Genomic DNA, 15322 nt, shown 5'->3' on the forward strand with positions numbered 1-15322 from the left:
ACTTGCAGAACCTGATCTGATCAAGTTCTCTTAACCTTCTCTCCGAGCTCTGTTGCTAGATTTTTTTTTTTTTTTTAATGCTGCTTCCACCACATCCCCTTTTCCCCAACTACTACTCAGTTTGCGCTCTCATGTCTCTGCTGAAATGTTTGCTCCTCATCAGTTTTGCTCATAATTATTTTTGCCAGTTAAAGTGTTAAGTAAATGGTCTGGGTATCCAAGAACGGCTCTTATGGGGACCAAATAGGCCCCAACCACTGAGGAGGCTTGAGGCTCCTGGCCAGCAGGGGCAGCAGGCTTTGTGCCGGGGGAGGAAGCAGCAGCAGCAGCACTGGTTCCTCTCGCAGGAGCTGTCTCTCACCCTCCTGCGCCAGAGAGAGGGGAGCAGAGGCATGGGGCTTCTGAGAGAGAGAAAAAATGAAGGAGAGATTCCCAAGGGTCTTAACTTCAAAAATGCAAGACGCCCTAAGCTGCTTAGAATAGCCACTGGTTCCCAGCCCACAGCTGGGGCTAAGCTGCACTTGCTTTTGGAAGGCTGCAGAATCCAAGGCCTCATTTCCTGTGCTGATGCCAAAGGAAAAGGAGGGTAAAAGCATCTGCAGTGGGAGAATATTTGAAATCTGCACTTGGAAAGCTCAGTACCTTCCTTCCCACTCCTACCTCTTGGCATCCGTCTCCTGGCCAGGCAGCCCCTTGCAATCCATTCACCCACCGTGACCTGGAAATGAGGCTGGCAGACTCTCTCTTACCTGGAGGTGTGGCCAGGCAGCTTCTAGTGTGGGTTCATCCTCCTCGGGGTCAAACTCTGCTCCGGTTGGATTGGACGAGGGGGGAAGGGTCCGGAAGAGGTTCACTGAAAACTGAAGTGAGAAGGCGAATGAGTGACCTTTCCACACCTTCCCTTTGGCCCACAGACACTGACATTCTCAGAGTGCCCAGAGCTGATGCTCTTTATAACTGCTCCCAAACACTCTCACTGTGGAGGTCAAAGGGTTACAGCCGCCATGCTGACATCAAACACCTCCACTGCTGTCTGTGCTGCAGACAAATGCCTTTGGGGGCTCTATACCCCGCCTATTCCCTCACCCTCCACGCACACACCCTAGTCATTCTCTGGATGGCTAATAAGGGTCCAAAGATGTCATGGTCACATTCCTCCCGAGAAAGTTGTTCTTTCTCTCTCCAGCTGCCCCCATTTATGCCTCTCACTACGTCCAATTTCTAGGCATGCAGACAGAAGCCTCTTCCAATCCTGACTGCCCTGGCACCTGCTGGGGAGCAATCACAGAAAACCGGCCTTGGTCCTGCTAGTCCTACCATGACGACAGCTTCAGGGTAGATGGCCTCCGTGACGACATCCCGGTTATGCGTGATGTACTCCACCATCTCATTGAGACCAGCTCGCTTCACTTCCTTGAACTTCAAGTCACTGAGTGGGTCGGAGATGAAGTCAAAGAGAACACAGCATTGTCGCAGCTTCTGTATGAAGAGCTCTTCTCGTTCATGAGCAGGAGCATCTGGCAGGGACAGCAAAGCACGTTTCACCTCTGTGCTAACAACTCCCAGGCAGAACATCTACCTACGGTACTTACCCAGCCTCCACTATTGTAGTACCCAAGAGCTTCAGTGTGTGTATTGTATTTATCCCTACGGGAGGCAGGGAAGTGCTGTTATCCCCATTATGCAGATGGTGAACTGAGGCAGGCAGACAGACTCAGGCTTTGTCTACACTGGAAAGTGTTACCAGTTATACAGATCTAGTTACACATACACACACAGGACATTCTTATTCTAGTATATGAGTGGCTTCCCAAGGAACGTAATTTAGACTGAAAAGAGGCTCTCTTACATTGCACTAAGAGTGTCCACATGCGGGCTCTCATTTACCACAGTCTGTGCAGCTTTCACCTCCTTTTAGGCTATGTCTATACAGCTATCAAGGGGCATGACTGCAACTCATGTAGACACACTGAGCTAGCTTTAAATCTAGCTAGCTGCGGGATTGCCATGGGCTATCCTCATGACTAAATGACCAGGGCTCTGGCAGGCTTGGCCAGCCTATGCTGAAGCACGCACTGCCACGACTTCACTGCTCTGGTCCCTGAGCTAGCTAGATTAAAGCCAGCTCAGTATGTCCACTCGAGCCACAATCATCCCCTGGGACTGCAACATAGACACGGCCTGTGATAGTGCCATGTCATGGCATAAAATGAACTCGCCTCTTACTTGCGTCTGTGCTCTTCTCAGAACATGCGACTAGTGGCTGTGAGCGAGGCAGCAAGCAGGAAATAGAAGGCAGGTCCATGCCCCCCCAATAAGCAGAGAGATCTGCAGAGTACAACAGCCCGCTGCAGGGTGAGGGGTGCGCAAGAGATAGCCCCTGTGGTCTGGGTGGGATCTACACTGGGGTTCCCAGTTGAGAGGGAGCTAAGAAAGCAGGTGAGCCAGGCTGGGAAGCAGCTCTGGAGGAACAGCCAAGTAGAATGTGGAGGCTGGCGTGAATGGCCCCTTTGCCAGGGCTCAGGTCTGGACCACAGGGTAGAGGTAGGATCTAGACCCTCCCACTCCTCACCTGCACCACCTTTGGAGGGGGAATGTAGATAAGCCCCACAGTCAAGGGGAGGTGGTCTGTAAACCCCTAGGAGCAAGGGGATGTGCTCTAAACATCTGAGAGAACCCTGAGGGCGCACACTGATGCTAAAGAGAGGGCTGTGGCTGGACCTGCTGGAGCCTATCCGGCTGGGAGAACACTCCCGGGGTTCCTTCTGCTTCCTCTGAACAGGGAGGGCTCAGACGGTTGCAGGGCTCAGCTACTGCCTATCACACTGACCAGTACTGTCTCATTGTTTGCTTGTGCTTCCCATCTGTCTACACCCATTTGTCATCTCTGGTCCTGGGGCAGGGGCTATCTTTTGGTTCTGTGTTTGTGCAGCGCCTAGCACAGGGAGGGGCCTAAGCTGCCCTACACCAGAGGGGCAATGGGGCAGCACAAGGACATCGTGACACAGCTGCAGCCAGACAGCAATGGACACTGCAGGTACTATGACACTATGGTGCTGCAGACATCAAGGCTAGCATGACTATTACTGGGCTGTCTCCAAAGTGACCGCTGAACTGTGGCTGTTCTGCCTCAAGAAGGTTTCCAGTGAGCCAGGCAGACCTGAGACTTAGCCATATGCACTCCCAAATCTGCCCTGTCATTACCTTTGAGGGCAGGGAGCTTTTGCAGTTCCCTGTTTTTGCTCAGGTTGAAGCGGGAAGAGCTGTGCCGTCGCTCTCTCTTTACAATCTGGGGTCCTCCGGAGTACTTGATCTTATTCAGCTGCGTTGGTGGGGGGGTGCTGTTACTGGGGCGCTTATTGGAAGTCGGGGGTTGCGGCTGCTGCTGGACCTGATAGGGGAGATCAAGAAGAGACTAGGACAACCCAGAGCCCCAGACCTCAGTTCCAGCAACCTGATCCACAAGCATGTGTTGGGCTATAGTTTCACAGGCTGTTTACCAAGACTAGACACTGTCAGCATCTTCTTGAACTGAAGAAATCTAGCAACTCGAATTATGGGGAAAAAACAGGGGGACCTAGACAATAACTCAGAGCAGGGTCCAGCAATCATGCCACGTATGTGTGTCCATCTGCGTTGAATGTCCCTCTTGCTATCTGCTGCTGGGAGCATTCAGTCGATAATTCTAATCTTGGTGTGCTTCTTCTTCCCTTAACATTTCCAAGTCTAATTTTAAAGTGGGCATGTCCTACTTTTCCAATTAATCTATTCTGAATTCATTTAGAAAATAAAGCGTTAAAGCTGTCCCATATTGAACTGCAGGCAGAGCTACAATCAGAGATTAATTTCGGCAGTATTCACGATCTGGAGGATCCCTCTTTCTGACATTCCTTTGTATACTTCCAGCAGTAAAATCCAAGCTAGCAGTGTAAATTGCAGGGGGATGAGGAGCCAGAAACCAAACTGTGCTACCCCCTGCACTTTATCAAACTTGACTTGTCATTAATAGCTAACTTTCTTCTGTCTCCTCTCCCTGCTTCCATAAACTACTGTCCCTCATCCCCTCACCATCCAGCAGGGTGTGGGTTATTTCCATTCTGAACCATCCACATTTTTTACATCACAAAACAAACGTGGATGAGTGCAATGGATGGAAACTCCGGTCCAGATTTTCCAAGAGCCAGTGCCCAACCTCTACCACTGAAGCACCTAAGGGAAGGGACCAGTTTTTCCAAAGAGCTCAGAACTCAGGAGCTCTCAATGGGACTCGACACTTCACTTAAGAGATTGTCCAAAACGATAATCTCTTAAGTGAAGTGATAATCTGTCCCACTGTGGTTCAGATTCTGCCCTCATTTACACTCATCTGACCCTGGAATGCGTTTTCCCCATTTTCCTGTGCCTGAAAACTCTTCCTCATCTGAGTATTGCCACTGATTGGAGGGAGGGGACTAGGCAGGTAAGGACTACTTGTGTCAGCACTAGTATGCCTCTGATTTCACTCAAACCCTAACCTCAGGTTCTTATGCTGATGCCCTAGCTGCATAAAGGCAACCGTCTGGCAGCCCCTACAGCTGTGCATGGGGTGCTTTCCCTCACTGCCTTGCTCCCAACACTGGGCTCGCCACCCACACCCTCCCAGACTGACCCCAGCCCAGGTGAGCCAGGAGGAAGGATGGTACAGACAGGGGTTGGACCCCTGCAGGATGACAGGGCTCCACTCGAGGGGGGACCAAACAATTCCACCCCAGGGAGAGTAGGGGCCTCAGGGTCGGTGCTCTGCATGTGGAGCGGGGGGAGGTCGGGGTGTCAAGGCTAGAAGGTGGAAGGGTGGGTGCCCTGCATGGGGAGGAGGGAAGGTCAGGGTGTCAGGGATACAAGAGGAAAGGGTGGGTGCTCTGCATGGACAGCGGGGGAGGTTGGGGTGTCAGAAATACAAGGGGCAGGGTGAGATCACGGTGTCAGGGCTGGAAGGGGGCAGGGTCAGTGCTCTGCATGGGGAGAGGGGGAAGGTCAGGGTGTCAGGGATGGAAGCCGGCAGGGTGGGGAGCTCTGCATGGGAAGTGACGGAAGGTCGGGGTGTCAGGGATACAAAGGGGAAGGGTGGGTGCTTTCGATAGGGAGCAGGGGGAGATCAGGGGTCAGGGCTAGAAGGGGGCAGGGTGGGTGCTCTGCATGGACAGCAGGGGAGGTTGGGGTGTCAGGAATACAAGAGGTAGGGTGAGGTCAGAGTGTCAGGGCTGGAAGGGGGCAGGGTCAGTGCTCTGCATGGGGAGAGGGGGAGGTCGGGGTGTCAGGGATACAAGAGGAATGGGTGGGTGCTCTGCATGGGGAGAGGGGGAAGGTCAGGGTGTCAGGTCTAGAAGGGGGAAGGGTGGGTGCCCTGCATGGGGAGAGGAGGAAGGTCAGGGTGTCAGGGCTAAAAGGGGGCAGGGTGAGGTCGGGGTGTCAGGGATGGAAGGGGGAAGGGTGGGTGCTCTGCATGGACAGCAGGGGATGTTGGGGTGTCAGGGATACAAGAGGCAGGGTGAGGTCACGGTGTCAGGGCTGGAAGGGGGCAGGGTCAGTGCTCTGCATGGGGAGAGGGGGAAGGTCAGGGTGTCAGGGATGGAAGCTGGCAGGGTGGGGTGCTCTGCATGGGAAGCGGGGGAAGGTTGGGGTGTCAGGGATACAAGGGGGAAGGGTGGGTGCTCTACATGTGGATCAAGTGAGATCAGGAGTCAGGGCTAGAAGGGGGCAGGGTGGGTGCTCTGCATGGACAGCGGGGGAGGTTGGGGTGTCAGGGATACAAGGGGCAGGGTGAGGTCGGGGTGTCAGGTCTGGAAGGGGGCAGGGTCAGTGCTCTGCATGGGGAGAGGGGGAAGGTCGGGGTGACAGGGCTAGAAGGGGGCAGGGTGAGGTCGGAGTGTCAGGGATGGTAGGGGGCAGGGCAGGTGCTCTGCATGGGGAGAGGGGGAAGGTCAGGGTGTCAGGGATGGAAGGGGGAAGGGTGGGTGCTCTGCATGGGGAGCGGTGGAAGGTCAGGGTGTCAGGGATACAAGGGGGAAGGGTGGGTGCCCTGCATGGGGAGCAGCGGGACCAGCCGGGTCCAGGCTGGGAAGAGGGGTCCCGGCCATTCATGTCTCTCCCCCCAGATGCTGCTGTTCTCAAGTCTCAGCCCGTTCATGGCAGTTCCTATTTTCTCCCTGGCCCAATCCCAGGTACTGCAGTGGCCACTCCAGCTCCTCTGCATCCCACTCCCACCTCCACCCACAACAGCCACTCAGCCCTGCCCAGCCTGAGTCACAGGCCCGGCCCTGACAGTGCCCGCTCCAGGGGCAGAGGCACAGTGTGTAACATGCGGTAAATGGAGCACTTTACTGGGAACACCTGTGAGAGGGTGGCCAAAACACCTCCCGGCCACCTGTGCCATTGAAGAAACAAGTGAGGTAGCCCCTAAACTCTGCAAAGCCAGCCCAGGCCCCCCGTAATTCGAGCACTGAGCTTTCTCTGTTGCCCCTGCTCCTGAGCACATCCTACAAACCCCTGCGTCCCTCCCATCCAGTCTGTTGTACTTACAACACCTGTGCCAAGTAAATAAAACTCACTCGCTGGGTGTGTCCAGACATCCCATGGAATCGCACTCTCTGCTGCAGAGCTCACAAACTAGGTTTGTGTCTCTTGTCAGAAAGGGGGAACAAGAACTTTCTGTGCCACCAGCAGCAACCACCCAGCCATTGCCAGAGCCCTGTGTGCATGACAGCACAGGGAATCCCTGAGAACCGTGAGATAGTAGCTGGGGAGACTGTGTGAAGGGACGTGGAGAAGGACCCCAAAAGGTGGTACAGAACTGCCTGGATACCAAGGCAAAAGGTCCAGAAACAGAATGAGATGGATACTGGGTCAGTCTAAAACCCGGTTTGCTCTGCTCCTTTGTTGTGAGTGCGAAGTAACTGCCCCCCACCCCCCTCCAGCAGCCATTCCTCCATGCTGTGTGGTCACTGCCTACTCAGCCTCCCTTCCATCGCTCTGCCCGACCCCGCCTCATCTCAGACACTGTCTCTTCCGCAGCCTCACTCTTTGTGCCTTCTTCCACCACCCGCAGCTGAGAGTTTCCCTCTGTGCAAGCCAGCTGTACTCCCCTCTCCATCTTCCACCCCCTACTCCTCTAGGGCCCGCTGGAAGCGCATAGGGACATAATAGCTGGAATTACGGGTGCAGGTGCACCTCCTGGCTAGCAGTGGTTTCCATCATATCCAGGGTTTACAGTTTGGTTCAATGGCTCTCAGCACCCCCACTATACACATTGTTCCAGCTTCCCCCCCAGGGAGGCACCAGGCCATCTATTGTGTTTACCCAGCACAACATCACATGGAATAGCACCAGAGGATGCGCCAGGATGAGGAGCTGCTACGTGAGTCTCAGCCCATCACTCCTCCACCCCACCAAATCTCCATCACATCACTACTGTCTCTCCTGAGAGTCCCTGTTCCCCAAACCCCTAGTAAGCCACCCCTTCCCTGATGCCCAGAGGCGCTGCCCAGCACGGGGACTCAACGGCAGAGGGTGTGAGGCAGGCCAGGCTGGATGTGGGGCACCCCACCATTAATCTCTTTCCACACTGAAGTTAAAGTCTGCGTGCGTGGGAAGCAAGGGATGGAAAATATGAGACTCCTGAAGTCGACACAGGGCTTTGGAACTCCACCAGGGACACAACCCTGGAGACTGGTCTGCCGGGGACACCTACACGATGAGCACAGGCCTGCTGTGAACTTGCCACTGCACTCTCATACACTGAGGGCTGTCTGGCGATGCCCAGAGCACAGCTGTCCAAGTAGCTCTCACTCAGCACAGAGCAGATGTGCATGGTGCTGTCCATGCAGAGAAAGGCTCAGGTCAGAAATGGTGTGGCAAGTCTTTTTCGGACTTGTTTCTTTGGTGGATTAACGTCAAAAGCCCTTTCAAGAGTGAGTTTCAGAGGGGCGCACTTGGCACTGGGAGGGCTAGCCTGGAAGAAAGAGCAGAGAAGAGCAAGGATACCCCATTTTCCCAGCTCAGCCAGGAGAAGGCAGGATACAAGAAGTTTGCGGGGAGCAATGAAGGAGGAGGAAATGAGAGCAGAAGCAGGACTCGGTGTTGTGCAGAATAGGGACCACGGTCTGCGTGGAAGGAGAAAGGAAACTAAGGGAGGGATCTGGAGGGAGGCGGAGGATTGACATGACCAGAGCAGTGGGACGTCAGCAACGTAAGTGGACAGCAGGCGCAGTAACAGGAGTGGGAGATGACCAGGGCAGGAAGACTCTTATAACCAGGCTGGAAAGGATGAGTTTTAGGAGAGATTCCTGAGTGAGGGCTGGCAACCTAGATACAGGGAGAGGAGAAGTGGGTGACAGGAAGTGCTGAGTGCTGCAGAAGGGACAAGGGGAACAAAGAAGAGCTAACAGTGGGACATCAAGGGAGATATTTTGGAGGCACTTGGATACAAGGCTGAACAAGGAAGATCTGAGAGTCATTGGGGCAAAGGCAGTAACTGACCTCCCTTCTCCTATAGCAGATGAAGTCCTAGGAATAAGATGTAGAAGGAAGAGAGACATGGCAGAGACCCTGAAAGAACAATTGCAGAGACAGGAATCACTTGCACCCTCCAGAAGCTTGGAGCAAAGGGGAGGAGGAGGGAGATGAGGTGCAGGTAGGGGGAAACAGGTCAAAGGAAGGTTTGGAGACCAGGGCACATCTGACCGCCCAAGAAAACAAATCCTACAAGAGAGGGAGGAATGGGTGTGGGAGGCGGTGGGACTAACAGAAGGGAAGGGTGCAGAGAACATGCCAGAGGATTCATGGTTAGAGAGCCCCTTGAAGATTGAGCCTGAGGGAGGGACAGATGCCAGGCGGGCACACAGCACAAGCTGGCTGGACTTCCTGACAATGCCAGCGTGTTGTAGGGCAGAGGTAAGCCAGCAGCGGAGAAGAGATGATCCACGCAAGGCGCAGGAGGTGTTCAACAAGGAAAGGCCGAGCCATTTAGCAAGGAAGAGGGCACAGAACAGAGGTCTCGCCAAAGAGGCCTTCCCACGCACTCAGTGGTGCAGGAGAGTCGTAGCGGACACACGGGTTGAGTGGGCAGGGAAAGAATTACTGAGCAGGATGTTCATTTAGGCCAGTGGCTGCTCACAAGACACCAGCACTTCCCCGTCACTCCTACCTGCTAAATCACATTTCAAGTCAGCAGAAATGTTACTTTCCTAACAAATTTCCACATAGGCCATTGCGGTAGCTGTCTCAGCGGCTGCTTGTTTGCCTGTGGGGGGTGAGCTGGCCCACGTAATGATGAAGGTCGGAGATGAGACACTAGCAAGAGGTGCTATGAAGCTATTGGGGATGCTATTCCAGTTCAAGACTATTCATGAATATTGATTTGTCATTTGATGCCTTAGGCCACTGACTCCATTTGGCAGGATTTCCACTGGACACTTCCTAGAGTCCCAAAGTTCAGTTCTCCCCATGACTATTCAGCCCTCAGAATATCCTTAGCAACGGACAGGTTTGGTCAAATACCGTTAAGAAACTTCAAAACAAGGGAGCTCTCCAAGCTACTGTATGCCCTTCACACAGGGCAGAAGAAAAGGCAGAGTCTCCACATGACGGGCCAGCCTGAGGGAGAGACATTACAGCCAGAAACAAGGAGGAACACAAATGGCCTTAAACCTGGAAACACTCTGTGGGACGCAGGGCAGGAAACAATACTTTCAAAATAAATCTGAAACCGACAGGATCTCCCATCTCCTGGTCCCCCTTCTCACATGGAGAGGTGACAGGGAACTCTACCAGCTCAGAACACACTGCATCTGAACAGGGTCTGGCTGCAGTCACTTCATTAGGAGTCTGGGAAGGGCCTTGCTGCTTTACCACTCCTGTTTTTGAAGAGCCTTGAATAGCTCCTGTAGAGGGAGAGAAGCGCTGCATAAAGTTTCAACAGCTGGGGAGTCAAAAGAATAGCAAAGATCTGCTGGCTAGAGACAAGCCCAAAAGAGAAATCCTGGTAACACACAGAACTCCTCTCTGCACAGGGAGAGGCTCTGTACACTCCCAGCTCAGGCTAGGGATGGGGGGTTGATAATTATTCCTTCACACTGCTGTGCTCTGAAAGATTTTAGTGGAAACCAGCACCAGGCCGACTTCTTACTCTCATCACGCACTACCCGTGGTAGGTTTGTTGTCCCACAGGTTTGCTGGCAGAGCCAGCCCATCGGGGTCCCCCACCCACGCCTGACTGGGCCAGGCGGGAAATGCAAATTCAGAAGACAATTCTGCATTTTCTTCTAAAGAGTTTCTAGCCTTGAAAATGCAGCAGATATAAATGGATCACTGAAGCTGAAAGCTTGTCACTTAATGCACAGAGATGTCCACATTAAAAACCCTTCTCTCCAGATTAACACTGCTCAGCCGCTGGCTGGTCTCTGAGAAGAATGAGGCTGGACACTCACCTCCTAGCTGGATAAGACAGACTTAGACGCCTTTACACTACACCAAGGCGAGGCAGCTCAGAGAGGCGGCTACGCTACACTATTCCCCTCTGAAGGCTGCTTTAAAAACTAACATCAATGTTTGACTCTCAGTGAGTGTGGAAGCTATCTCCTCCTGGCACAGCCCCCTTGCTCAGGTCCAGAGGACATGCTAGTCACTACTAAAGCTCAGTTCAGGTTCTCCACTCTCACTCCTCCTCTCACAGACTCTCCCCCCCCATAGCCAGACCCTCCCCTCCTCCTTCCTGGGAGGCCTTCATGTGTCCACAGATAAGCCCCAGGTTCTTGAACTACACTTCATCCTGGACTCCCAGAGCCTGCGTGTCATTCTCCCACCCACACCCTTGAGGTCACAGGCTCCCCTCTCCGTGCTCTCACATACCCCAGCCACTCCTATTTGTGGCTGAATGCTCTCTCCACTGCCTCACCCTTTGGTATGCAATCCTGCCTCACGGTTTTCTCAAGCTCCTAAACTCACCAGGCTTTTCAGCCCAGATTTGATGTCAGCCCCTTCTCTGCTGACTCTTCTCCTCCAGCCCCTGGAGCCGATACATACAAGTGTCTCTTCTACTGCATTTAGCCAACTGTCTCTATTAAAATCCACCTCCCACACCTGAAGCAACCCTAGTTCAATCAGCAGCAGACTTTCCAGTGTACTGCAGTGACAAGTCACAAAGAAATGCCTCTGAAGCGCATGAGAGCGCAACTAAAAGAACAACAGGCATGTCCCTGAGCCCCATGGGTTGGGAATCTCATCCTTGCCTCTCCTGAGCCACTTTCCAGGCTGCAGAGCAACATCTCCATCCTCCCTCCCTTCCAATGCGCTGGCAAGCCTCCCTCCCTCTTCCAGGCCATTAACTCTCTTCCACCCACCCACCTCACCTGCCCCTCCCAGTCTCTCTCTGGCTAGAGATGAGTAACTCTCCTCCTCCTCATTCCCCCAGCTAATATATAAATGATTTGCAGCAGCATCTTCTCCCCCAAGATCTACACTGACACCTTCTCCCCTCATCATCCAGCCCCTAAAGGAAAACACTTCCCCAGAGGTCCCTTTCTTCCCCATCTCCCCAGATTTACTCCTGAGATTCCTAGCACTGGTACCTTCTCTTTTGGAGCAAAGTAGGTACCTTAAAAGCCCCATGCCTAGCTACTAAGTGCTGCTGCCACTTGACCGTTGATATTTTCACCTTAGCTCAGTGACCTCTTGACCAGGTAGAAATGAATGCACATTTTATAAGAACTAATCCTGCATCCTTTTGCTTTCCCCCATCACTGGCATTGCTGAATGTTTGCATATGGATTTAAAGGTTTCCCTTCTCCAGTACAGATCCATGATTGACATACATGGTATTTTTATTTGCTCATTCACAACAGCGGAATTCACCACTGGCTTACAGCACAGGCATCAAAGTGCTGAAAGTAAGGGCTTAGTGCAGGTTCCCAAGCCTGCTGCCCAGCCCCTCACCTGCCTCACCCTCCCGTAGACCTGCCAAAATTCATAGAGGGAAGTCCCAATCTGCTGCACCTGTTGTCTGCCAGAGCAGGGCATCTCTGCGGAGAGCCTTAGCCTGTTGGGAAAATGCTTTGTTCTGGAAGCAGAATATGAAACTCTGTTTGAGGGGCAAGTTTGGCTGAAAGACGGCTGCTTCTTCCTGCAATGTGGTGGGAGGGAACAGGGAGACATGCTGGAGCAGGGTTGCCCTCTTGCTCTATATAGTACGTATTTAAATGTCTATTGGTCACTTCAAAACAGGAAAATTCTCCTCCCTCCGCCAAACCCCCCCACCACCAAAGGAACCAAAACTTCTGTAAAGAAATGCACCTGAGCAACCTCACCTCTCTCAAAGCAATCAGTGAAACTATGAAATCCCCAGTTAGGGCAACATTCAAATCCAGTCCAACTTCAGCCCACATACCTTATCCCTTAAAAACATCCATGGATGCTTCACTAACCCAAGCTCCCTTTTGCCTTCCACTAAAAGGATGACACACAATGCACATCTCTTGTTCCATTCACCAACTAATCCATTCTCCAAATATTCAGATAGTAACAGCATGAGACGGACTGCTGACTTACAAGTAAGTCTGCTGATAGTTCTGTATGAATGTTTCTGAGCATTATGGTTAGTCACTTTGTTTCCTGGAAGAATTTAATCCAAATTAAGAAAAAAAGATAGTTACTTGTCAAGAGACATACTCATCCATTCCATAACAGAGTGGTCTGCCACTATGGGTGAGAGAGCACAAGAGGAAAAACAGTCTTGAATAGAGCCTTACAGGTAACCCTAATGGGAAAGGAGGAGAAGCACATTGTAGAGCACATCGTATCGCCAAAGAAGAGCTGACGTTCTACCTCAGCAGAGAGCGGGGTGGTTGTGCGGGGCTTGGGGTTTGTTTTGTTGGGTTTTTTTAAACCATTCTAGGTTTTTTCCACATCCATAGCAACTTAAAGTATTTGCCATTTTGAGTTAATGAGGGAAGATTGCAAGTGATGCTCTTTATACCCCTCATACTGCATCACTTGGGTCCTAGGAATGCAGCTTCTCACCAGCCTTACTGGGCAACTGCCCAATATTAATTTGGTTGCTTCAGACTGTTGTTGGCCACCTTTGTGTTTGAAGATATGAGACTTAGGTTCTTCTGTACAGTGCTGTGGGATCCAAGGATCAAGACTACTGTACAAGAGGCAACGACTACTTATGTGGCTGGTGGTGGTGTCCCCTTGCTTCCTCCTAGCCCAAAGGAACTAAAGTGGGAAATTGTTTTTAAAACCGTACACCAAACAAAGGGAAAAATCTAGCATGGGAAAGGAGTGGGGACAAAACAGGCTGAGACTAAAATGGAATGGAGACCACGGATCACTAAACTGAAGTCCCCAAGGCAAACTACTCCAGCTTCAGACTCTGTTTCAATTACACCTTCATTTAGGCACAAGCTCTAACACTGGCTTTTCAGAAGGAGCAACTATTATCAGTAGAGATGTTGCTTGGGCCGTTTATACATTTAATGTGTTTATCTTTGGGGATAGGGGGACTTATAAATAACTACTCTGCTTTGATGACACACAGCCCCACTGAATTGCTGCCTTTTTACCCTTCCTCTCCTCTCTAACTTTACACACATCAACAACCTCTAATTCCCAGGCTAGAGCTATAGTGCAACACATTCCAATTTCTCAAGGACAGCACATAGCGAAGACTTAAGCACACAGTCTCCTCAGCGGACTGTACTAGACTGGGATGGAAGTGGGGAGAGTCTTGCCTGAAAAACTAAATTAATGGAAAAAATAAGCATGCCTCCTTAGATGGCGAGTAAAATGTTTTCTGGAGGCTGGGTTTCTGTTTCCAGAGTCCAAGACAACCACGCTGTTTGAACACTGAATGAGCTCAATCTTACCAAAACATTCATATGCGCCTGAGTTCCTGCTAATTTCTGGAAAAACTGTGTGTTAATATGCGACATCATTTGTTATAGCAAGTTACTCTGTATTGACACTACTCCAGATGTATCCTTCTTGGCAGCATCAGCGCCCAGGGCAAAGGATGCTCTCAGTAGCACTTTTAATATAGAACGAGTGGTTGCATATGTTAGCTCTTCCTCTGCTGACAGCAAGGATGTTACAACAGTGAGAAACTCAAACTTTCTCTAGTACCTTCTCCGTATCTCACAAATCCACCACTTTTCTCCCTACGCTTAATTGAACTCTGATGTCAATTTATCCCAGTGCTTGCCTCTTCCTCCCAAGCAAACTGCAGGCTCTCTTCTACCACTCAGTTCACCTCTCAATAACATTTTGGACCATGCCAAGGACACTTCTGTTCCATTCAGGCTTCCTTCTTCCTGCTAGCTATGTCTTCTCCTCTCCATTCTCCTTGCTCTCAATGCAGGCTTCACTGCTGTATTCTAGCCCATCCGCATAGGTGGCTCTGGCATATCTAACTGCGCTCCCCTTCAAGTCTCTATTTCTATGGAATGCCACACGGTTCAGTTCTCACCCTCTGTCTTTTCCAACTACCTCAATCAGCCTCTCTCTACCTTTGACATTAAGTACCACGCTTAAGCACATTAAGTTCCTTATTCTGCAAAGCTGTTGAAGAGATAATTTGAAAGAAAGATGCCATACAAAAAGAGAGGAGTTGTACAGGTATGATGCTTTGTAAGATGAATGCCTTACCTCCTCTGAATTCTCTGCCCCACCATCCTTCCCACCACCACTGCTGCCGCTGCTGGCCTTTGTGGTGCTTTTAGCAGACTTTGGAGGCTCCTGGAACGAGGAGAGAGCATATTCAGTTGCAGTGGGCTCGGAAAAGATTTAATTCCGTTCAGTTAGTCACAAGCTCCTGTGAGCTTGGCTACACTGCCCCACTGTTCAGACTACAGGGGTGAAAACAGCAGTGTCTTGTGCACCAAAGTGCTGCCCTATAAATCCCCTGCAGGAACTTTGCGGGCACAAACTAAAAGGTTCCTAGTTCACGTTAACACAGTCCTCTTCAATCAAACAGGGCTACATTAATGCAAACTAGGAACCTTTTAATTTGCACCTGCTGCATCCACACGAAAGAGCTATAGCGCAGTACTTCAGTGCACAAGGCACCCCCACAATCTGAACTGCAGGACAGTGTAGACATTGCCTATATCTTTCACAGACTGTCATGGAGACACCACCCCAGCAATAATCCATGTCTCTTAAAATGGGGGCTCCCAGAGATGCTTCCTCCCCTTCACACTGGAGAACTCTGCACCCAGCTAAGGCTGGAGCATCCCAACTGTCCAACTACTACATATGTCATACCCTCTTCCCAGCCAGTCTGACTTGGTAA

At 51.5% G+C, this 15322-nt stretch overlaps 1 protein-coding gene across 1 annotated transcript in view; it reads right to left on the reverse strand.

Annotated features, from left to right (window-relative positions):
- PPP2R5D (protein phosphatase 2 regulatory subunit B'delta) overlaps positions 1 to 14764 on the reverse strand; it is a 42703-nt gene extending 27939 nt beyond the window's left edge. Inside the window, exons 1-4 of the mRNA XM_032780478.2 lie at positions 14677 to 14764; positions 3205 to 3391; positions 1318 to 1517; positions 750 to 860 (exon numbers count right to left, since the gene is read on the reverse strand). Of these exons, the coding sequence (XP_032636369.1) occupies positions 750 to 860; positions 1318 to 1386 (180 nt within the window). The 5' untranslated portion in view covers positions 1387 to 1517; positions 3205 to 3391; positions 14677 to 14764. The remainder of the gene's footprint in view (positions 1 to 749; positions 861 to 1317; positions 1518 to 3204; positions 3392 to 14676) is intronic.
- Between the last annotated feature and the right edge of the window lie 558 nt (positions 14765 to 15322).

This window comes from Chelonoidis abingdonii, chromosome 3, assembly GCF_003597395.2.
Source record: "Chelonoidis abingdonii isolate Lonesome George chromosome 3, CheloAbing_2.0, whole genome shotgun sequence".
NCBI classification, from domain to species: Eukaryota; Metazoa; Chordata; order Testudines; family Testudinidae; genus Chelonoidis; species Chelonoidis abingdonii.